The sequence below is a fragment of the Callorhinchus milii genome, unplaced genomic scaffold (assembly GCF_018977255.1).
Source record: "Callorhinchus milii isolate IMCB2004 unplaced genomic scaffold, IMCB_Cmil_1.0 Scaffold2, whole genome shotgun sequence".
In the NCBI taxonomy this organism is placed as follows: Eukaryota; Metazoa; Chordata; class Chondrichthyes; order Chimaeriformes; family Callorhinchidae; genus Callorhinchus; species Callorhinchus milii.
This window is the reverse complement of record NW_024704743.1, coordinates 48,089,148-48,114,206: the sequence shown is the minus strand read 5'-3', so window position 1 is coordinate 48,114,206 and position 25,059 is coordinate 48,089,148. Positions and strand designations below refer to the sequence as shown.

General features: G+C 37.2%; 4 protein-coding genes across 7 annotated transcripts in view; all 4 read right to left on the bottom strand.

Annotated features, from left to right (window-relative positions):
- The window catches only part of LOC103183167 (homeobox protein Hox-A3), a 46,239-nt gene extending 39,579 nt beyond the window's left edge, over window positions 1-6,660 (bottom strand). For both annotated transcript variants that reach the window (XM_007900490.2, XM_007900491.2), the window contains exon 1: window positions 6,362-6,660. The gene's annotated coding sequence lies outside the window, so the exon portion shown is untranslated. The remainder of the gene's footprint in view (window positions 1-6,361) is intronic.
- Window positions 87-1,460, bottom strand: LOC103183171 (homeobox protein Hox-A6). Its single transcript, XM_007900495.2, has 2 exons — window positions 963-1,460; window positions 87-738 (listed from the first exon to the last, which is right to left on the bottom strand). The coding sequence occupies exons 1-2, from the start codon at window positions 1,390-1,392 to the stop codon at window positions 479-481; spliced, it is 690 nt and encodes a 229-aa protein (XP_007898686.1). The 5' UTR covers window positions 1,393-1,460; the 3' UTR covers window positions 87-478.
- Window positions 6,661-9,014: 2,354 nt separating the features above from the next.
- LOC103183166 (homeobox protein Hox-A7) lies at window positions 9,015-11,821 on the bottom strand. Its single transcript, XM_007900489.2, is given in 3 exon segments — window positions 9,015-10,099; window positions 11,314-11,713; window positions 11,716-11,821. Coding segments are annotated over 3 exon segments (711 nt in total). The 5' UTR covers window positions 11,782-11,821; the 3' UTR covers window positions 9,015-9,854.
- Window positions 11,822-19,564: 7,743 nt separating this feature from the next.
- Window positions 19,565-22,104, bottom strand: LOC103183165 (homeobox protein Hox-A9). Of its 3 annotated transcripts, none has more exons than XM_007900487.2 (3): window positions 21,868-22,104; window positions 20,602-21,168; window positions 19,565-19,968 (listed from the first exon to the last, which is right to left on the bottom strand). In XM_007900487.2, the coding sequence occupies exons 2-3, from the start codon at window positions 21,137-21,139 to the stop codon at window positions 19,727-19,729; spliced, it is 780 nt and encodes a 259-aa protein (XP_007898678.1). In that variant the 5' UTR covers window positions 21,140-21,168; window positions 21,868-22,104; the 3' UTR covers window positions 19,565-19,726. The 3 variants fall into 3 exon arrangements, with proteins under 3 accessions (XP_007898678.1, XP_007898679.1, XP_007898677.1); XM_007900488.2 differs by lacking the exon at window positions 21,868-22,104 and adding an exon at window positions 21,404-21,586; XM_007900486.2 differs by having other exon boundaries at window positions 20,602-22,104.
- Window positions 22,105-25,059: the final 2,955 nt, after the last annotated feature.

Sequence of the window (25,059 nt, the reverse complement as noted above, 5' to 3'; positions counted from 1 at the left end):
AAAGCATGACATGCTGATTGAACGCGATGCCCTTTAATATTTGTCAAAGACAATAATAAAATATAATCAGATAAAATAAGGGCGAATGCAGTACTGTATTTAACTGTACCAAAAGGGCATACCTATTGCGTTCATTTATTTGAAAACTGTCAAATTATATCCATGAAGAAAAATATCGATTGAAACAATTGGGAGTACTATTTGGAAAGCAAGTCATCACAGAGTAACCACGAGAGAAGCAGAAACACTCACATTTCACATTTATAAAACAATTAATCCTATGTTGAATAATTATAGTATCCTATGGAATGCGGAATTATTTAAATACTTCTTCTACCACTTATACACAGACACAAGCTCATGGAGAATAGTAACGGAAACTAATAGAAATATTTTTTTTCTGCTCTGTTTAGCAGATTGAGCACATAAACCACTATCTAACAGAAAGGCCCAGACAAACTTATTTTGAATGTGCACGCTACTCCCCTGTTTTCTCTTCTGTTCCTTCGCTGTTAGATTCTGTTGTGTTTAGAAGTTTGTTTTCCTTTTTCCATTTCATTCTCCTATTCTGAAACCAGATCTTTATCTGACGTTCTGTAAGGCAGAGTGCGTTGGCGATTTCTATCCGGCGGCGCCTTGTTAAATATCTGTTAAAGTGAAATTCTTTCTCGAGCTCCAGAGTTTGGAATCGTGTATAGGTTTGTCGCCCTCGACGTCCATGTGGCCCAAATACAGAACCTGCATTATAGAAACAAGAATGCAAAGGACATTGCATTGAATGCTCCTGTTGGCAAATTTGGTACATTTTCAAACTTTGCTGTTTAAAAAAACAATTATACAACGCTAAACGTAATATTTAACATATCGCATATGCATGCATTCCACTTAACGTTGATATTAAGTACAACATTTTAAGCTCAACTTTGTATTATTATTTTCTACAAAAAAAGGAAAATACTCACTAGAACTTGAATTCATTCGTTGCATCCAAGGATAAATTGGTGTACTGTACTTCCGGTCGTTTGCTTCCTCACTTAAAAATTTGTTTTGCGCACAATCTGATTTGTAATGTTGATCTGAGGAAAAGAAGTCATCTTGGGCTCTATGTTTTCCACTACTGGATGGCGATATACTGGCTATATCCTTCTCAGGATAGAAACAAGAAGCTCCATACTCATACGATGCACGATTGCAGGCTATTACTGAGTTGGATTGTTGATAATAACAAGGTGACGAGTAACTCTTGTCCTGGAGGGTCGTTGCCCCATAGGAAGCTGGAAAGTGCCTTAGAGCATCATACCCAGCTGTATAGAGTGGGATCTGCCCGAGAAAGGAGTCCTGACCACTAGGCAGTGAAACAGGAAAAGTAGGGTTTACAAAATACGAACTCATTTGCTCCACACTCTGTAGTAATATGATTTGTTATGTATTAGTACACAATGTGGTTTAGCTATTAGTAGTCATCGAGGTGGTTTGTTTCAGGATGGCCGAGCGCCAAAGCGACAGCAGCAAATATAACCAGCTGATCAGCCTCTGGCCAATAGAAACCGACTTTGGTTCAAAAAGCTCCCCAGAGAACCGACGACTGAACCAGCAAAGTTACAAACAACCAAATCAGTTCTGAACTAAAACAGGGGTGGTTCTCATAAAATACTGTTTGCATGAATAAGAAAATTATTAGATTACAAGATATTGTTGTGTATAATTGCATGCATTTTATACAGTTTCGCGTTTGGGAGTCACATACGTGCGTAAAGTATGCAACAATAGCTTGATAAACAGTGATTAGACGATAGATGATCCAAAATGGGGGATAATAGGATATAAATCGATAAATGATTAATTCAGTAGATGTGCTTATAGGTAAGTGCGAAAGATAGACCAGAACAAGATAATAACAGTTGGGAGGATTAATTCATCTTATTAACCTAGCTCTTGATTGGATATTTTTGAGACATCAAAATTCCTTTCGTTACCTTTCTTAGACTAGTTCAGAAACATCAGACAACAGTCTCTCCATAATATGTTTTTCTCCCCCTCTTTTAAACGCGATAGAGAACAATAGCCTCTTCAAGTACTGGGACTGACAAACACCAAATGTTTCTTGATTCCATGAACTGGTCTGTGCCAATAAATTCATAGTGGGAAAACAAACAGAAAAATCGTAGTGCTAAGTGTATTATTAAGGAAGATGATTTATAGATTTAATTTTGATTCTCATAAAATACAGCCTAAGAGACGAACACAAAGCGATATCTCAGCTTTAAAATAATTTTGCTGTAGTTTGTGGGGAGCAATTGTTATTGCACCAGCGCTCTTCATTAAAACATGCATACATACGTATGCATTTAGCATACAAACGCCACAGTACTTCTGGAGAAAACTATTTAACCAATGTTCACGGGGTTTGTTGAGACGTCCAAGCGAGCTGCAGATCCACACAGGCTCCATTTCATACTTGATAAGCGTGTACGTGGGCTCTCTTCCATCACAATGTTGTTTTAATTGCATACGATTGAAATTCGCTAATACTCCCCAAATCCCAACTTCGATTTTCCATAATTACACTCTGTTCAGGCTTTATCGACCATAAAATAGTGGAATGTTTCTTTTGGAATAATTAGGCATTTTTGAACATCTCGATGGAGGCATTTGTGTTTGGAATAACAGACCATTTGCTGTACTCAGTGCGCGGCTTCAGATCGCAGTGAAAGAACGGAAGTCAAGGGCTCTTTGCTAAAGATCCCATTATCTCGTCAGGTTTCCTTTCCTGTCAACATTGGTTACATCACGTACTGACATTGCTAAGACATCATGTATAATATGTACTATATACATCTAATGTATATAATGCCTATTTTAAATAGGACAATTATTTAAAGCTTTCTTGTAAATATTGTTACAGCACCTCAAAACATACATTTCTAGCCCAATTATTACTGGGAAAGGTCATTTGGTGGACACATGTGTTTAGTGGTTTCACTAAAAATAATAATGCTTTTTTCAGGTGAAAATACTTTATTGATCACAAATGGTTAAATGTCGTGAGCGGGTTAATTTCCGACCCTGAAGTCTTATACTTGTCTTTCCTTCTTAATTGTAGGCCGAAAGTAATCGCCAAATTGAAGCAGACCGAAATCAAAAGCTGTTTGTTTCTGTTCAAGAAGTGAGTATAACGCAGCACAAGTGTGGAGGGAAATGTGCAAGAATACGCGTGTTCGAATCCTCTTAAAGAAAGGCCGACGCTTTCCTCGGTTACTGTCCTAAACGCCTCTCGTTGTGCTTTGTAATATATTGTATTGTATCTTTTTCTTGCTAATTGTACATAACAGTTTAATAAATTCGAAGTTTTCCCATCAACGCTTGATCTATTCTGTTTATGATTTGTTTTTTGAATGGTTTTTAATTTACGTTTATTCGTCAAACTCTTTAAATAAAAATGGGTGGGGAGGGGGGGGGGGGGGGGGGCATGATTTTGGCAATTGCCCCACAATTCTTGCACACTTGCAAACCTTTTCAGCGTAATTATCGTGGAAATGACAAAATGCATCCGACGAAAGGAGATATTGAACGATACACAACAAAAAGGCACTGAGAAATGCATTGCTATTGTTTTTCCCAATGAGGTGAAACAGCTAATAAAATGCGGACTGTGATCACGTTTTATGTAGGCAACCTGACAAAAACAAGATAGAAAGGACTCTATTTCTACAGAATAGATGACAATTTAATAGTCGACCGAATAACATTAAATTAAAAATGGGGCTGTATTTACCCTTTGGTTTGAAAATATACATACTATGCGAAATAGATCCCATTGTTTCATTTCTTACTAATTATCTAATTCTTGCATTTATAATTCAGTTTGTTTAACAAACAAAGTAACTATAGAAACATTTTTCTTCCAAAGTAGTTGAGAACGTTTTTAGAAAGTTGGGAGCCCAATGGTTAAAATATCTTCAGTGCGATTTGTTCTTTCCGTTGCCGAAGTTTAATTGGCTTGAAGATAACAACACCTATAAAATTATAAAGTTTACAAATGTATGAATCTTGGCAGTGAGAAATTAAGAATGAATATTGCATTAAGAGAGTATCCGTGAAGTGTTTTTCAAAAAGCAAAAAGTTAAAATATTATAAAGAAAACATGCCGAAATGTTAAGTAACTACCAATAGGTTGCAAGTATGCTTTTTGACGAAATGTTATTTGTTCCAGAGGTCATAAAAGCTGATGCAACTTCATCAGTCAACAATTTAGTTAGAAGTAACTTTTTTGGTTCTCGCTTGTTATGAGTAATTGAGGCCTGTTCTATTTGTTCCAAGCTTTAACGCGAAAATCGCTTTGCCAGCCAAAACGATTATATTTAGGGTAAAACAAAATCGACGTACAGTTAATTTACACATTTAATCCTTCCTTTAAAATCCTTCCTTTCAAATGACTTCTGAAGAATCCCGCAATACCGACCAGTGACTCAAAATGGAAACTGAGCTGGAATTTTATTTTTATACTGTTGTCTATCTCTATCGTTAAAAAAATATTTGTTTTATTTTAAGAATTCTACAAATCGTGCAATGAAATTATTTTTAAATAACTGTAACGTCTTTCGGAAACATATTATCTCATAGAAATATTAGTAGGGTCTAGATGTATTTTTAAGAAGGCTTTTATTTTAAAAAGGCTTTATAAAATATGCGATATTTTAACGTCATAAAATGACCATTGGACACCTTTTTAAAGGACAATACTGTTGTTTGGTTATACATTCAACCAAAGCATTATCTTCCACTCTCAAGTTAAACTCAAATTCATGTTCTCTTTACCTTTCTCGAACAAAGGTATGCTTGGAAAGTGTTATTTCATCTCTTAAAGCGTGTTTTGCCATAATTCAACATAATTGAAGAAATTAAATGATGCGCATATTGTAGAGTTTTTTAATGATAATTTGCGGACTGACCTTGTTCAGCAGTATTTCGAACCATATAATCATTCAGAACATAACGGCTGAGGTGTTGCGTGTATTGTTTATCAACTATTTGCAAAACGTGAGAGCGGATAGAATAACTAATGTCCAGAATGTTCTCCAAGCATCCCAACAGCCAGCTGGTTACTAATATTTCGCCTTTAGCTTATCCATATTCTCAAAATGGTAAAGCAAGTATACTTGTGTCGGTTGGAAGGTGGGGGCATCCAATCACAGTTCAAAGTTCAAATCATACTTTCAGTGATGTTTCCATTTTAAACAGTCAATTTCCTGCAATTATATCTTTAAAGATACAAATACCACTTTCACAGTGTTCAATATCCTCGGATGCTATGCCAGTAAAGCACAATTTACTTTTTTCGACAGCAAAACAACGATACGACGTTTAACAACGGTTAATTTGTAAATGTAACTCAACCACTTAATCAGCAACACATGACTGCACAGTGCTGCAGAAACCTGCGGTTGTCCTCACTCCAAACACAAGGTGGCAGCATAGATACCGAAAGGATAGGTCATAAATATCCACACACGTTTAAGTCAGACAACAGCTCAATACCAGAAGGGTGAATTTCCCCTTTTATAATAAGTCAAAATACTAACGGATGCATTTCCATATACACATCCAGATGTTGCATTCATAACAATTTTTCATTCTTGATAAATATCAGCAACAATAAAATCCCAGATTAAGCGAATAATGTCACAAAACCAGATAAGGCATCCGAAATATCACATAATCTGCAATGTTGGATGACAACGTACAATTGATTCATATGATACAATTGTTGAAAAACGACATTAAAAATTGCATAGAATATTAAACGAAAATTGTGGCATTTAAAAACGACACACAGCAGTAAAAAATATTTACTGCAAGACTTGTCGCGTGATCAATCTAACCAGCAATTTGTACATAATTAACACAAGTTAATGTTCTCTTCTTTAAAAATATAGAGAATTCCATGCAAATTAATTTGGTAAAATAAGGCACATCTCTTTGAATTCTGCTGGCAGTATCTCAAAACATCATTAAGGCTGCGATCTACTTCTGTAAAATGTGTTCCCTGGGCAAAATATTCTGAACCAACTAGCCGTTTGGTGATCAAATCAACGGGAACGTACTACTAAAACAATACAATTTACTCATTGGTTTCAAGAAAAAAATCAAATGCGTAAAATTTGTTTAGGGGGAAATATTTTTTTTAAAAAACACGCACATTAAGTAATACATTACGAAGATCTTTAACACTGTTGCCGCTTCAGTCTTTCAACTTTGACATGTTAACTGTTCTTCAAGAATACAAGGTGGAATAAATATTCCAGTTAAAAGAGCAATGTTGTAGAATATGCAATGCTGTGAATGCCGAATAGGCCCTTACCCTGTAGTTGGTTGCTGAGTCCATGGTTTGGTTTGGTGGGGCGAGTTTGCAATGCCCGTAGTGTTTGCAGAAGCCACTGTCATTGTTTGCAAAGCCGATGGTATTTTGACAGCTGTCTGTTCAGCTCCATCCCAGACCAATGGCTCTCGCATTCTGCCAGCGGCGTTGGGTGACGGGGAGCAGGAAACTGCCCTGCAGATCTGAGCCGGGGCTTTTTTAATCCAACGTCCCACCTTCCGTAGAGGAATTCGTAGCTACGAGCCATGAGGTCTGTGCTGAAGGGGTTGCTGCATTCAAGCTCCATGAGCAATAATCACTGCACCGGAGAGGTGGGTGGGGGGTGGGGGGGGGGGGGGCGAAAAAAAAGGCAAAAAAAAAAATCATGCGTTGAAAAAGCCTGCAAAGCTCTTACATCCGACCCTAGACGCGCTAAGCACAAGAATGCTGCTCTATACCCGCAAGGGAAATTATAAAAAGTTCATGTTCACGGCTGCAATCCACATGACCGTCAGCGGCCAATGGAGAAACCGAACAACTCGTAAAGTTCTATTGCAAAGTTGTAAATTTTCATAAAACAACAACGGATTTATGACATTTCCCCATGACTATTAGGAGGCAGGTCTTAGACGCCATTTTTAACAAAGAAACAAGTTTATATTGCAAAATTATTAAAGAATTTTTCACAGTTGTGAATATAATAATCATTTTTTCACTGTATAGCCTAATACTAATATTATATTGAGGTCGATTGTCCTTCTTAAACGATGACTACATTGTTCCTCTATTCTAATTGCTGTTTTAAAATGTTAATCGGGTTTACGTGAAATCTCGTCTCTTATATCGAAATGTATTTGTTTCCTCTCCTTTTGAATGTGCTGCAAATGCAACGTAACCAAGGTTATTTTATATCAGTAAAAGCTTCAAGTGGAAAAGTGCCGCAGTGTGTACGTCGCCGGACTCCTCTAAAATTCGTTCAGTTTACGATTTGACAGCGGCTACTCGGCTCTTTTTAAAATTTATAATATGATTAAACTGGAATACAAGAGTACAGCATTGTGTTGGCTTTCCTATAATCTTAAGTCTTTATTGAAGTGCAAATATGGACATGGTTCGAAACTAAATCCAGATTATTAAATAAGAATCTTTCACTGTTTGAATTTTGAAAGTATATTCTTTCCTTTTAATATGTTTCAAAAAGTGACAGAATCATGTGCATTTTTCTCACCTAATCTAAGTCTTTATTTGAAGTACAAATATGGACATGATTTGAAACTCAATCCAGATTATTAAATAAGAACCTTTCGCTTTTTGATTGCCTGAATTTCGAAAGTATATTCTCTCCTTTTAATATGTTTCATAAGAGCAAAAACACCTGCATTTTTTACCTACCATTTCCATATGTGTGGTATAAATTTGTGGAATTACTGTTTGATTCGTATGCGTAGATATACGTAAAGTTATACATAAATGTTGAATTAGAAATAAATGATCTGATTACAAAGCATAAAGAATAAATGACTACGTGCACAATGATTTCATTTTAGATACTCATACGAATCCTATATAATAACTAACTCTTAACTAATTAATTCATATATTTGTAAAGAAACGTATATGTATCATATGCATATACCTTTAGTGTCAATTATTTTCCACACCCAAGGAAACAAGAAAGTATTGCATTCAACAATCGTTTAATATTTTTCATATTTTGTTTTCCTACAGAGATTTCATTCAAAGCATACATAACTGGAACGGACATTTTTTTTAAATAGATTGCACCTTGAACCTTTTTAACATCAGGTATTATTTAACGACACATACACAGATTACAAAGCAAACTTTCGATTGACACAAATACCACACGGAATACTGTATTCAAACAGAGTCACAGCATATTCAATCAACAGTGAAACTCGGGTTTCTATTACATTTGGTTATTCGATTTTTTGTTTCTTTATTATCATTTGTACAGTACATATGTATGAGACAACCAACACAACATATTTAACACGGATACATCCTATAGCAATACTGTTTTTCTTTGAAATGTTTAGGAAATGTACATGTTTTATATCATCGGTCACAAAGTATATTTTTATGTTTTACTGTAGTTCCCATCCACTAATATGACATGACTGCTTATTTTTACAGAAATATCTTTAACACAGTACTAAAACATTCTTTCTACGTCAAATGCAAAAACAAGATCTGGGTAGTTCTGGTCATTTTGAAGTTTTAGAGTGTGCACTTTATTATAAAAACATACATCAAAGTATAATTCACATTTTTAAAACTGCCAGATTATACGTATTTTGCACGAATGTGAATAAACAGGACCCCCCCTTCCCTCCCCCCTATAAGAAAAGTTTGTCTAGAAACGAATATTAACTGGAAGAGGTGATTGTTAAAACATTTAGGTAGTTTTTCATATAGGTGTGCAAGTAATCCACTATTGTGGTTTAGGTAGTTACATTTCATTGCTATGCGAATCAACCTCTTTATTTGCTAATTAATCGGTGATTCTCTGAGTAAACCGATACATCGAGAGAACAACCTGTTAAAACCTGTGTATGAATAAAAAATGGAGTAAACAAATAAATCGAGAAGGAAAATAGCATTGCAGCTTTCCATTAGTTCTGGAAATTGTTGATATTATGATTTAAACACTTAATTTCCAGTTGAATTAAAACGAAATGATTATCATCATAGCACTGGTACTCGTGTGAATCAAAGTGATCATCAGAATATTTTTTGCAAAAATGTATATTTGGAAGNTTTTTTGATAGTAGGGAGAAAAACTCTCAGGAATAGTTCAGTGCAGGAGATTAAGTAGTGGTATGGAGTGTTTACTGTAAGATAACATAGAATAGTGATTAAAATCTTTTTCTGTGCTTGCTACTATTATTCTTTTTTTATTTTTATTAACGCAGATACAGATTCTAAACCCCATTCTAATTATTTTAGCAATGGGCCAAATTTTCGTCCCTTACATTTTACTGGTTCCCACACCATTTCTGCACGGGTTATCTTTTATTTCATTGCTGCCAATACGGATTATGAATTTATTTCAATTCATTTACTTCTGGCCTGCACCGCATCTCAGTTTAATTCCCGTTATGTTTGCCACTGCCCTCACAGAGTCTCATTCCCATTCTGAATCGAACTCCAATTAACTGCACTAATTCCCAGACTCCGAAGCTATTTCCGAGTTATATTATATTATATTGACAGACAGTGATTCCGAACCCAATTCCTATTTATTTTACCCAACGCGTCTGTGGATCCAGTGCTCTTTAGAGAATAACGTTAAATTCATTTTGAAACCATAAATTCGGAAGAGGTTAAGAAAACATATAGGTAGTATTATGAGTGCGTCTGCACAGGATTTCGTCAACTTTCCACTATTGTGGTTAGGTAGTTTAATGTCATAGTTTAGCTGCTGCAGAACAACTTCATACATTTGAAACAGTTCTGGATTCACGGGGAGGTCTTATTCTGTCTTTTCCTCGGTTGTGGTGGTGGTGGTGGTGGTGGAACTCCCAGCTTTGGTTTCCTTTTTCCATTTCATCCTCCTGTTCTGGAACCAGATTTTGATCTGTCTCTCGGTAAGACACAGAGCGTGAGCGATTTCAATCCGCCGCCTGCGAGTCAGATAGCGATTGAAGTGGAATTCCTTCTCCAGCTCCAGCGTTTGGTAGCGGGTGTAAGTCTGCCGCCCTCGCTTTCTGTCCGGACCTGAGCAAAAGAGAAAAAAAATCCCCAAACGATCATCTACTGTTCATCAGAGAGAGAGAAAACAATATAAATCTCGCGGTCACTCCTTCCGATTTGTTCTTTTTTTTAAAAGAAAACGTCCTGCATCTCTCGTTTCCGCTGTTTTATAATTAAAATATGTACTGTTTATTGAAAAATGATTTCCACGTATAAACAGCCCAGTGTGAGGTTTGAGGTCCACGTCAATATTTGGGAGATTTCAGCGGTTTCTTGTTCCGAATCAAGGGTATTGTTTACAAATTGTGAGTCTTCAAAGCTTCAGGGGTAGAGATATATGAGTCCAAGAAGGAAATATAAATTATTTATACTCTTATTGTTTTCCGTGTGGGATTCTTTCGTGTTTTGCCTATGATAAATTAAGTCAGGGTAAGGTTGAGGATGCATCAAACTGTTCTTTTCCCTGTATCTTAATGGAAGTTTTGCCAGCGTAAAACATGAATAAATACAGATGGCAGAAAGCCAATCAACACAAGTAAACAAGTTTCATATCAATATAGAACAATCAAAACTTTTAAAAATTGCCAACAGTCACAGAATGAATATTTAGGCATTGGTTTTCAATGGGGTGAATCCAGCGAAGTTTTAATGGTGTAATTGTAATTGTATGTGTGATTCTTTAAATGTGTAAATGTGCTGTTATTGACGCCACCAAAGGAAATTGTCCATTTCCACTGACGGGAAATTCCTCTATATTGAGGCACTGCAATGCTAAACTTAAAAAATAGCTACCAGAGGAAACTTCATGTGAGCCAATGGGTCTTTCTTGAGGTGAAAAGCAATAAAGTAATTTCGTAAATGCCAAATCGACCTTGCTTTCTCTATAAATATGTGTTAGTCCTGGCACATATCACTTCTATATTTACTTGTGAATACAGGATTTTCCCCCATTTAAAAAGGGTTCCCATTGATGCCAATAAAAGGGGGGTAAACAAGCAATATGTGAGTTGCTGTTAACTTTAAAGGAGCGGAAGTCGAGTGCTTTTACGAGGATTGTACTGATTAATTGTGCAATAAAAGTTTTATGATTGCTATCTGCATACAATGCCACATGCGTTTGAGGAACTGAGCTGAGCCATCATTAAAACTCTTTAACTACTTTAAGGATGTACTGGCGTTCATCTTAGCTGACCATTTATATGGCCATCTCATAGCTATGTTACATTTATGTCCCATACCTGCATTCCTCATCCAGGGGTAAATCCGGAAATTGCTCTCTGCTTGAGGGTGCACGTTTGTCTGATCCAATTTTTCGCAACCCTGTTTGCTCAGATCGCTGCAAAGAACTGGAATGTTCTGGTCTAAGGAGGAGCAGCGCAGGTTGTAGGAATCTGAGTTTAGGGTATAACCTGTGTTGTACATGGAAGGGCCGTGATAGATTGCACTGTTAACATTGTACAGCCCGGCCATCGGGGCTGGGAAGGCGCTCGCGCCCGCTCCATAGCCCGATCTTTGTGAGTTGGTTGCAAAGGCGCAAGAAGTTGCTTCTGTAAAGCCACTCGCGTTCTGGAAAACGGATGTCCCCGCCGTATATTTGGGAAAAAGAGCATTCACATAATACGACGAACTCATAATTTTGTCTGGTGATTTGTTGGCCGAGACTCTTCAGTGTCGGTTTTACGAGATAGCGTGATATATGGCAGCATTACACCCCAGATTTACACCAAACACCCATTTTCCTTCGGCCCCTCTTATTTCTATTCACGTGACCCCCCCCACCATGTGATCCCACCATCCAATAGCATTCTGCGGCAAAAGTGGTAAATATCAGGTTATCTGATGATCTTCAAAATAAAAGTACGAAAATAAAAACATCAAACGTCTTACACGATTGCTAAAGCAGTCATATTTTCCAAAAAAAAAGGAATAAATATGTTTTAACAGCACCCCAGGGAATCATTCCAGTTCCCCGCACATCCGTGTAGGTCTGGAATCGCAGGTATGGTTTGAAACATCAGATGAGCAATAGATTTCTAATTCATTGAAATAGAAGGTTTACCCCAACCTTAAAAACGCGAGACATATATAGGCAATAGTTGTGTTTCCTAAAAAGTAAACCTGTTCAAGAAACATAAGCATAAATCACTCACTCTAATTCCTCAGCATCACAAATCCTTTTGCACTTGCTTTGACATGCAATGTTAAAAAGCTTTGCTTTTTGATATCACAAGATTTCCGCTACTTTTCGGCTCTTTTGTACAGTGGCTTGTTTTCCCTCCTGTGATGAGTTGCAATCCCCTACAGAAATACGAGTAGGTTAAGTAACGCAAAAACTGTTAACACCATCGATTAATTATCAGTGCGATCTAATCTCTAGATTATAGAACACGATACTGCAAGGTTTTAGCGGAGCTATAAACGCAGGAGGATATAGACTGTAGCAGCACTACTTAGGGACCTTTCCCGTGAAGCCAACTTCTCCTTATTAGCTCTTCAGTCGAGGGTTTTTAAAGATTTTCAAATGTGTTGCATATTGATTCTCTAAAGTGCAGAATATCAGATAAGAGACACTGTTTCCTTCAACTGTTACCAGTGCAACAACTATTCTGTGAAAATCTTTTCGAGTTGCTAGGTAATGTGACCAAATCCCCGCAGGGGAATTGACCCCGCATCATTTCCTCCTGTTTTACAACTTTTTTTTCAATCATCTCATTAAATCACAGAACTTGTTTCCGAAGCCGTTTTACACACTTTATTTGTAAATTCAACCTAGCTCCCTGCTTTCTGGCCGCTTTAATGGCGGGTTTCCTGCAATGCGAAGGATTCATGTATATGTTCATTACCATATATTTTAGTGGATGAGACTGAATCCTGAATTTCTTGTATGTGCCTCAATAGAAACTCCTTGTAACGTAACCATACATTTGGCGTATTGAACGATGGGCATAAATAATTATTAGAATACAACGTTTTCGCCTAGATTCACTCTGCAAACCATTCCGAAGCATTTCCGCTAATATTGTAAATAGTTTTTTTCTCGTTTGATCTCTGGAGACTCTTATAGCGCGAAGCAACCTTTGTGCTCAGCAGACAGGGTCTGCCTCATTGTGGGGATGTTTTAGCATGAGGTTAGTATACGATATTCGTCTCTCGCTCGTTAAGCAATCTTCGTTTGAAAAACATTTAACCCAGGACCTTCATCTGCAATCTCCATCTTAGATTCAGCAGTACAGTAATGGGAATGTTCCGGGAAGCGAATGAACTTTCCCCCATATTAAAATATATTTCTTGAAAAGACCCAATAGTTTTGAAATGGGTTGCCAAATGGAGAGATGTGCGGATTTTAAAAGAAAACTTCCCCAAATTGCAATAGCTTCACTCATGAATGTCATCGAGGGTCCTACTGTCGATTGTGAGAAATTAGTGTAATTTAAACTTTTTCATTTTTCTTCAGGTCCAGAGATTCCAGACTGAAAACAAGTCGCCAATACAGGTTATAGTTTCTGGGATGAACAGGGAAGAAACGATGGAAAGCAGAAGCAAAGCAAACACGCGAACACTGCAAATCCATACAGCTAGAATAAAATGAGATGCATTGCTATGAAGCAGATTAGAAATATATATCGTGGATTTATTTGATTGCACAGCATTTGCATGACCTCGTTTTCAACAAAAGAATGATGTAAACTTAAGGAAATATTCTCTGCGAACAACCGAGGGTGGACTAACATACATGTTTTTCAGAATAATATGAAACAGATGGTTTGGAACAGCTGATTTTTTTCTCTCTTCTGTTTTATAATCTACTCCGACCTTTAAACCAAAAGCTTGGCAGAGCGGTAAGCTTCCTGGCACTAAGTAAGGAAAGCGTTGTTATTGCGCTGTCCCACTCGTGTTTTAGACAGCCTTTGGTTTTTACAAATATAGCGTCGATATAGTATTTTGTACAAGATTTTGATTAGGACTGTTTTACATCACATCAAACTTTACTGTTAAGAAAACGTAGAAAAATACGCTTACGTCTGGAAACAATCTGAAACCACTTCTTCATCAATACAAAACTACGACTGCATTGATCCGTGTCCCGTCCTAAAGATAATTACGAAGCAAAGACAAATATATGTACGGCTGAATTGCTGTGGTTGTCATTTCAATTTCTAGCTTACTCATATGAAATATAAAAAATGAAGGTGCATTTGCTCTGAAATAACGTCTATAGATATGTAAGGTTATGTTGTTTATGTAAAATAACAAGTTTCCATATGTTTGCGGATCAAGACTGCAGCCAATTGCCTCGATAGAGCTAAAATTAATATGACGGATCAGTTAGAGCTACAGATCATAGCTGTCATTTTTTCACAATTCGAAATTTAGGCAAATATGATCAGGTTGAAATTTAAATTATGAATACAAATACAAGTATATATACACACATATAGAGAGAAATATACATACTCACATATATGCGTACACACATACATGCATAAATGCATACATGCATACACATACACACATGCATACATGCATACATGCATACATGCATACATGCATACATGCATACATGCATACATGCATATATGCATAGATACATGTATACATCCATCCATCCATACATACATGCATACATACATACATATATACATCCACACATGCATACATACACACACATTATTATCACGCTGTAATGATTTTACCTTATTTGTGTATTCGATGGTAGATTTTACTGATATTGGAGACAGTGTCTTTTTTGATTGATACGGACACGTGTTCTTACACTAATTTTTCATTGCGCTAATCCAACAAATTATTGCAGTGGATTTAAAAAAAAGTACTATAAAATACTTAACGATTACAAGAACGCGAGGGAATCATTGCAACACTCGTAGAGTGTACTGCTCAGAACGCAGCACATCAAAACGTTAGCTGTGATACCTATAATTGTGGAATTAACCAGAAAAAAAGGAACACAGTTATCGTAGAATATTATCTATTTTACATACGATTTAATACGGATATAGATCGTTCTGTACAATGTTAAATATAAATATTTCTGGTACATATAACTTGGTCTGATTTGAAACGTATTGTGTGATCAGAAATAACGATATGTATTTATAATTTTATAAAACGATGCTTTCTCACGGTATCTTTGGACTTCTGTGTAATAATGGATTAAGATGTGACAAGATAATTAAAATTGATTGTATTACCTACGCAAATAAAATACACGTTTTTGTTCACAATTGCACTGAATCTTTCGAAAAAATATGAAGTCGAGTATTACTTGTGGTACAAATTTAACTGAAAAAATAATCATTGTCATAACGAAAGTAAGTCCAAAATATCTCAATCCAAAACATTTATTTGGGTTCAATTGGTGCCCCGCCTTCTAAAATGTGAATTTAGTGGGAAAATCTGGAAACCTTTTATGAGATTTCTTAACTAAAGATTTCGACTTTCGGTTGTGTGAGAAAAAATAAGTCACTTTATTGAAATGTAACAATCGCGTTACATCAAAGGGAACATGGTTTAGGTTTAGACGACGACTGGAATGTTATGCAGCAACATGTACATTCAAAGATCAGCACAAATAAATCTTTCCATTTGCAAAATACGCCAAGATGCTGTGCACTCCAGGTTTACTGAACATTGGTTTCGTCAACTGATTAGTGTTGTTTGGGGACCATTTAAACGCTTCATTCTGTATTTTCCAAACCGAGCCTCCTTGTTGCCTTCAGAGACGTAAGGGTTCTGATGATACTCTTAAGCATAGTTAATATACTTTTAAGCATAGTAAACACGTACTTCACGATGTCTTTATATGTCATAGTTAGCGCCATAATATAATTAATTACACACGAATTTTGAATATTGTTTAAGCTTTGACTTTAAAAATCCTTTCCTCTCTATTTATTTTTCTCACTTCATCTCTTTTGTGTTTATAGGCATAACAAGATCATTCTACAAATCTTTGGACTCTTGCTTAACCTTACATCTATATCGCTCTATCTGTAGTTGTTCCTCCGTAAAAACATAGTGCACCTAGTAATTATCTATTTCAAAAATAATGCCCGTAGAATATTATATTTTCCCCTCCAACAATTCTATTTAAAAGGTCTCTTAACGTGTTAAATACGAAAATTATATGACTATTAATTATAAATCAGAGAACGCAGAATAATATTTATGTTACTTTTCCGACTTCAAGTATAAGTCACAATTAAAACTTCAATTCGTTTTGTTTTCAGAATTTTCCCCCCAAGATAAACCAATGCACGTGTTTATCGGGCCACTTTATAACCTAATCAGACAAATGAATCCTTTCCCTTTACTACAACCGGAATAGGAGGCGGCATTCGAGATTGAATAAAGCAATGAACGGCAAATTGATTTCTTAACCATGTGATCAGATGAGTCTTTAAACATGGTGTTAGATTCAAAATCAGTAAACTTCATCGACCTCATGCTTTTTGTTATGTGTCATTTGTGGAGAATATTTTCTTCCTATTTACAACCCTACTGCATAAATAAATTCAACCTGAAGGTCGCTATTGCATTCTTTGACAGCTTGGTGGCACTATTTTTGTATTTTTCGGTGGATTAACACTGCCATCTGCTGGGTGTAGAGGAAAATGACAGGAGGAAATCGCTTTCAATGAGAATGAATAAAAAGGCATTTTTTTGGTCAATCTGAAGCCTAAACATGAAAATTAGTGAGTATACATATGACCACATCTCTTTTTTTTCTATATAAATCAAATTTAATTCCGAATAGCTTTTTTTCAGTCCTGCTTTAAAATTGCTAAAGACCTTTTTACACCAGACTATAAATTAGCAAAGGGATATTTGAGGGGCCCACGTTAGAGACGAGACTAATAAAGGTCGTTATTTCCGCAGACCCTTTTGTCTAAGCAGCCAGACAAAACAAATGGATGGCCTTCTCTGGAAAAATACTGATTGTAGCTGGACAGTTGTAAACTCATTAAAACCCGAATTCCAGACGACTTGCCAGACCCTTCATTTTATTGCTAGTCTCCCCGTTTTAGTCTTTGAAGTTCGATCTGCAACAACAGAGGGCGTCTTAGCATTATAACCCTCGAGACTGAACACGAAAGTAAAATACAGTTCACGTTTCGCAACTATTTTAATATCCCTTCAAAAAGAGCGTTTTTGTAATAGTTGAGGTTCAAAACAAATAGTTGCAGTCTAACACTGAATACTCCAAATGTAAGATCGTCAGTGTCTTGTTTACGTGCTTCGCCCCTTAACCTCCAGTGTTTTACACCCCATAAACGCTTACAGCAGTCATTTTCTTTTATTGCGGTACACCACTCAGAATTTTACTAACGACAGCCTTTGCCAAGACATGCAACTACTGAGGCCTGTCTGTCCAGTTTCCAAACCATTTGAGTCCCACTAAATCTATCCAAACTGTCTTCGGGATTTTAAAAAAGCTACTAGGCATCCTTATTCTTGGAAGGGAAGTTGCATAAACGGGCAATCCGTGCACATTTTATATCGGTAAGATGTCTGTCTAAGACTAATTTAACTTTACTTGGTTCCTAAGTGTTTGACTCTTGTACTGAGCAATTAAGAAGTGCCGTCAGGATTGTTGCCAAGACATTGTTTAAAGTTACTTTTTAATAATATGGTTCAATCCAAGAACTTTGAAATGGCTTGAAAAGTCAAGTTAAGGTTCTCATTCCATTTCCAGCAAAACTACGGCTTAAATAAATAGCTCACAGCCAATGTTACAAACAACTGCAAAGGCAATAACCTAACATTGTTGCTTATTAAATAGTTTTCAATTTCCTGAACTAATTTCCTAGAATTGCATGTTAAGTTCAAATCTATTCAAACCTGTTTTAATTTATCTCACTAACAAGATGTTGCAACCGTGGTTTTTATTTCTTGTTTCTATCAGAAACCCCTTTTTCAGTCCAATTTAAATGACCCACTAAATATTGCACTATAGCAGTTAAAGTGATAAAGTTCTTCCTGATATTGATGGACAAGGCGCAAACCTTCAGTTTTTTTTAACTGTTTGAATTTTGAAAACGCACGATGCTGGTGCAAAATTGTCACGACTCCAGGAATTCTCGTTGTTACCAACGTTGAATTTTGCACAATATATATTTTGAAACCAGCATTGTGGATTTAAAATATATTCGTAAAAAAAGGGATAATCTTGCCAGTAATTGTTTTATTCTTTTTATTGCATTAAACTTTGAACTCCCACTTTTGGTCTGGAAGTATATCCGCTTTACTGATGTGGTTGATGCTTTCGTCATGTGTCCCAAAAAGCAGTGACTTCTTACAACTGAAAACTGATTTTTGTGTTCAGCGTGGTTTTGCAATATTTAAAATGATTAAGGAATTAATAAAAAGCAACAATTAGCAGAATTACATGTAGTATATTGAGTATATAGAACTTTGAAATCGAAAGCTTATGTAAATATAGTGAAACATATATTTTATTGGACAACAAATAAAATGACATTTCATTGCAATCAGCATAGTTTGGTCAATATGCCAGGAGGTATTCATTTCAAATGTATGCACAGTGTAAATGCGTTAGTTCTACAGGTCCAAAGCCAACCTTTATAAGCTCTTACTATTGCACCCAGATAGTTTTACTTGTATTGTACACAATACATTTATTGACAATATCGTTTATTTGTTCTATCGTTTATAAATGCATCAAAACAATATTAAGGGTGACAGTCACACACAAAACATAGGTAGTTGCTAGTTATACATATAGGTAGTTTCAAACCAAAATTTATACGTTGTTGCACCACGAAAACACCGATAAATACAAAGTGTCTGAGAACTTTACTCGTGCTTTTATTTCAACAGACAAGAGTATCGGGTAGCATAATGCTCAGCGCTGCTCTTTGAAATAAAACTTATATTAGCATTCTATGTAGTTCAATTTCATATATTTTTTGAAGAACAACACAATTACCATGCACCCCGGGCAAGGCCGGTACTCACAAAGACAGCATGAGCCCAGGGTTTTCTAAATGTAATTCACTGTGAAAATAATACAATATATGTTCCAAGTTCACAACGAAAATACATTTCATATGCACTACACAGCGTTGTTACCTTATATTAAACATCCTGAGTTAAATTGAGACCTTTGTTTGTTTACACGATCACTAGTCAGACATCACCCAAGCATAGAGGCCCGGTCACAGAGATAATTACCACAACAGACAGACACAAGGATTCAAGTATATAGACAGCCTCACTTGCTGCATGTAAAACAACTAATACAGTATTACTAAATTATTGTCCACGAATAACAGTGGATTAAGAGAAGGTAGTTTTCATGTAAATAAAAGGTAGATTCCGTAGCCACAGACTGTTTTACTTTGCCGCAAATGTCTCCTTCTTTGGTTCCCAACTACAAACTGAATCAGTTTTCCCCTCCCCACCCCTCCCCTCCCCCCCCCCCCCCCCCCACCCCACCACACACCCCCATATCGTGTCCCAGACTGGCAAAGGAATAGTTTGTGCTAATGCAAATGCAAAACGTTCTCATGGATTTTTTTTTCTTTCTGATGTGAGGCCTACTTCGATTGTAATTATGAATTGTTTCTTTGTTTCCTTATTTTTTTTGAAACCCTGTGATTGCATTTCTGGTCACCGGTCGTCCTTCGGTCGTTCCTTGTTGATTTTTTTCATCTTCATCCTCCTGTTCTGAAACCAGATTTTAACTTGTCGCTCGGTGAGATTAAGGACTCTGGCGACCTCATATCTGCGGTCCCTTGTGAGGTACATGTTAAACAAGAATTCTTTTTCCAGCTCCAGGGTCTGATGTTTAGAATAAGGGCAGCGCTTTTTCCTGGTGGATCTCGCATGTAGCCAATTGGCAGAAGGATTGCCTGGAAATATATTGAAAAAAGACCTTTATTACACGTTATCCCCCTTCAAGTTTGTTTAATGTTTTAAGTTCGCGGAATGGGGACTATTTTGCACGTGAGAGAGAGGAGAAATTGGATTCTAGGGGTGTGTTGCTATAACTTCAGGTACGTTTATACATAGCATAAATATTTTTTCACAGGCACACATATAAACACATACATAGTGGTTTGCCCTGTGAACAATCAATATTCATTAGGCAAATAAACTAGATAGGAATCTATAATTTTGTATTGATCAATTAACCCGACTCGTATTCGTCCAAAAAGTACATATCAACATGATATTTAACTGTGTATTATATGGATTTTGTTTCTTTATACAGAAACCTCGTTATCCGTCAAAATTAGTCCTCAGAAATACATGTAATATCGAGTCAATAATCAGTCATTACAGTTTGGTTCTGCAATGAGGGAGGGATGGACAGTATGAACGTTATGTATTTCACAATAGTGACTAAAATGCACAACACAAAACTGTGACGAAATGTCACAACTACTTTTACGATATAATGAATAAGGGCAAGAACATAAAACAGTTCGAAAAGATAAGCCACACGGAAAAGCAATGAAAAGGGGGGGATTTCCCGCACTTACTTGGATCAATGTGTAGCTTATCTGCGATGGACTCAACCTCTCCCTTATTTTCGGATAAGGGAACCTCGCTCACAAGTTTGTCGCCGGGAGAAGCTCCACAAGTGTATTCTGAAAAGGCCAACGTGTGGGTTTCAAACGTGGTACAGTCACTCCTGCGGGCAGTCACCGGCTCGGGTTTGATGCCGTAGTGTCTGTTGGAAGGTATCCCGGGGAAGGACAAGGTCCCCGGTATGGGGTCCAGCCAGGAGCGCATGTACCTGGCGTCAGGCGCGGCAATGGGCGCCTGGTGGATGTAGGGGTGGTATACAGTGGGCACGTTGGCAGAGCTCTGGTTATGGACGGGGCTCCAGGAGGTGCTGAACACCGTGGCTTTGGACTGGAAGCTGCACGGGGAGAAGTCGGGGTGCTCGGGCAGGGCTGCCGGTCGGGAGGGCTGAGCCAGCGGGGCCGGCGCGTATCTGGACGAGAGCAGGTCCTCGTTGTCGTGCATGATGAGCGAGTCGACGTAGTAGTTGCTGATGGTGCCCGGCGTCGACATTTTCGGCAAATACGCGGCTTCTCTGCGCTCTGAAAATATGAAAGAGCGGATTTCCATGTAAGAAGTTAGCGCCCGAGAGCCTTCCCCCCGGTCTGTAATATGGTGCAGCGCCTCCACCGCGCCATTGGACCTCTCCCACACGTGACCGCAAGAACAACAACGCCATATAAATCAGTCCGCAGGTTGGTACAGGGTCACTCTTTTATAGTCATAATTTTATATAGCAACACCATATGTTTTTTTTATGCAAAGGGATGTAATCACCTCTATATATTCCCGCTTATTTCATTGTTACCAGCTGAGCTCCGAAGGCTGCTTCTCTTGCACTTCACTTTCCAGGGACTATTTTATATCATAATCAATCTTCCCATCAGTTGCTCGTTTTCTTAACGAACACCTTATAATCGTTAACCTTCGCATAAAAGATTATGGAACGAGCGAAACTATAAACTGCTGAAAAACACAACGAGCGAAGAGTTTGGACAGGTATTTATTATTCGTGCTTAGTTTAAAAAAAAAGGGCCCTTAACAAATAAAAATCTGCAATGAAGTTACATAAAGTGTGCCTCTGGGAAGTAGTATGTTTACCTGCTGCTGTGAAAGACCCACTAACTTCTTAAATGCAGAGCACGTAAAACATACTCGATGCTTTTCCCTTTTATAACAGGTTCAGCAATAAAATTGCATGTTAGCAAACTACAGCCATTCCAAAAGGGTATTTTACCTACCATGTAGCACAATTAATCACTACTTCCGTATTCAACGTGTGATTTTGCTTGACAGATACGAGTACTGGTATGAAAGCATTTCTTCATAAGGCGAACAATGCGACCAGATTTTTCTTCAAATTCTTGAGCTTCTTGTTTCACTCATTCATTTGCGGGCTCTGAGGAGAGTAACATTGGAAAGCTTCCCACACACAGGCAGTAACATCCAAGTGCAATACTCGGGAAATGTATCTGTTGTACAATCAATAACAATTAAAACCCAAATAACACGTCACACAAACATATAGTATATATAGAGAGAGAGATCCATATTTCTATCAAGTAAACGATAGCCGTTATCCCTGGCTGCATACGCTCGCTTTAATATAATGGTATTTGCACATTCGCCCTACTTAAACCTGACTTATCCATCGAAAATTCAGTAGGCCTGCGTCTGGGTTTCACAAATGTATTCTATGGTGAGCAGTCTCCTTAAATAACGGGTAAATCAGCCAAATAACTTGCAGTAAACATCTTATGTTTGAGGAATCAATGTCAGGGATTAATTTACTTTTACAGTGAATGAACTTGTAATCGTAACGCTTTGATCAAGTGATTTAAGCGACAATTTATGGCGACCAAGACGGAAATTTTACATTTTTGTACCAAAGAAATTATATTAATGCGATTTTAAAAAACACCATTACATTGCGTTTTCTTCCACATGTCAGTCTCAGACGCCAGTGCGTTTGTGTATGTAATGCGAGTGTTCAGATTTAACTATGCACAGTAAGAATATTTACACCATGGCTCCATTCCGATCATATAATGTTACGATTTATTTTACTGGTCTTAAAACATGTTTAATGTTATAATAAATATGCGAAAAGCTGAAAGAAAATTCTAAAAAGCAGAAACTTACCTTCGTTTGTAACAAGCTCGGATCTTGTTTGAAGACAAACAGTAACATAACTCGAGATGGTGAATGCTGTAGATTTGTAAGTGAATCTTATTTTTTTAAATCAATATTCTACGATTGTTTCACGGTTCTTTACACATTATATTCAGGAGGTTCACGGTTCCTTCTTTGCGTCACGAAATGGAAAATGATTGAAACCAATGCCCCTAACAAAATGCGCTTGACGTGCAAACCTTAAAAATAAGGTAAAAGTGTAACACGTTGCCCAAAATAAACCTGAAGCAGTGGTGCTTTTGCGTGAGGTGGAAAACGCAGAAGTGCGTATTAAACAAAGACAACTATCAGATCCCATATTTAAAACAACGTGCTGCAAACCACACGCCTGCTTCCCCCCTATTGCTTCCTTGTGGCCCCGATTAAATCGTTTCTTCCTACTGCTATTTACGCTTGTTTTTTTTTTCGCCTAATTTTTTTTGGTCGGTTCGGATTGCTGGCTTCGTGCGTGGCGGTTTGCAATTCCTGGCCATTTCTCTTTTTGCATTATTTATTTTTTTCCCCCCCCTCCCTGCCCCACCATCTCCCCCTCCGGACCAGCCGTGGGTTCCTGGGCAGCGGAGTGTTACAGCGGAGTCGGCGGGGTGCTGTGGTCTGGAGCAGAACTCAGAACAATTCAAGTCCAAAGCGGGGAAAGGGCTCGTGTTTCCTGTGCAGCTGTGCCCCGAAACCGGGATTCACAGGGAACGGCTGCATTTGCAAAGCCAATTCATTAACTTATACACGCACACCCTGCCCCGAAACTGCATCTTGCTCGAAATGCCTCTCTCCCGTCGAAGATATGCGTGGAATATAACTTCGTGCGGGTGTCTTCGAGATTTTAACTACGACCTTGGAAGGCGTCGCGTCTTGTTGTGATGCCTAAAGATTTATAGTTTTGTGTAAAATGCTCGATTTTGATCACAGTTGAATGTGTTACCAATAGCGTCGTGAATTCGCAATTTTACGTTTATCACATTTTAGAGCCAGTTTCGAATTTTTGTTGTGTTGTCCAGTTTGGAGTTTCAGCCACGCTCTCCAAGGAAGTGGTGTTTGGAAGTTCAAACACACATATGTTATTTACAAGTCAAAAGTTTTCAAACCAGGAAATGAAATTTTAAACCTGAGAAAGAAAGCAAACTATTTCACGCGAGTGGATATAACTCACTGAAGATCTCAGAGTAAATTAGTATTAAAACGCAAAATCAATGCTTCTGCGTGTAGAAAATAAGTTCATATAGGTTTCGATTCTAAACTTAAAGCGTGTATGAAAATTTGGACTATGTCCTGATTTTATTGCACAGTGAGGTGCATGGTGTACAGATAAAAACGAAACTGCTTTTTACATCCTGATGTGAGGCTTCGTAGGCTTTGTATTTTTTTTTGATTTGCATTAAAAGCGTTCCAAATAAATAATGAATATATCAATAATACAAGAAGCTCTTGGTGGATCAATTGGGTGACTCACCACCGTACGAAAATCAAATGTATTCGCAAGTACTGTGCATTAAACGTTTTCTCAACTAAGTAAAATGTAATCGAAAACACATAAGCAAGAATAGACAATGAACAACCGCCTCCCCCCCCAAAAAAAAGTACAACAGTGGGATAAAATTGTGCGATTAAATTCCCAACGCGTAAAAACGAAGAAAACCTGCACACATTCTGTTTTTTTTTGCCTCGTGCGATTTAAAGGGAAGTTTAAAAGCTGACGCCTGTATATCCATTCAGATAACATCTGCGTGAATATGTTGCCACTTTTGGGGCAAAGCAGCGTGAAAGAACAACAGCATCTTCAACGCACTTTAATCTCGCTCATGGCTTTGTCTGTAAACTGGATGATTTGATAAATACGTACAAGAAAATTTGAACCATCAAATAACAAATAATCAAATTATGGAGACGTCTACATGAAGCAATTCAAATTAAACTGAATCGACTCATAACTATATCCAAATGATGCGTTCGAGAAACAAAACTGTGCCAACTGAAGATGTTCTCAAACAGCGAAGGAACTGTTGGAAATTGTTGTTTTCCAAAAATAATGGTAAATAAAACCCAACCACCACCAGCACCCCTCCCCAAAACAACAGCAACAATAAATGAAAACTCTAAAGCAAAATATATCATGTTAACTACATTTCATACACTACATTTTAAAAGAAAACCCATGAATTAGCAAAAATATATGGAATTTACAAACGATTTACTGCTTTATATTTGAAAGTTCGTGTAATGAAATGCGCCTTCAAATTAGAATA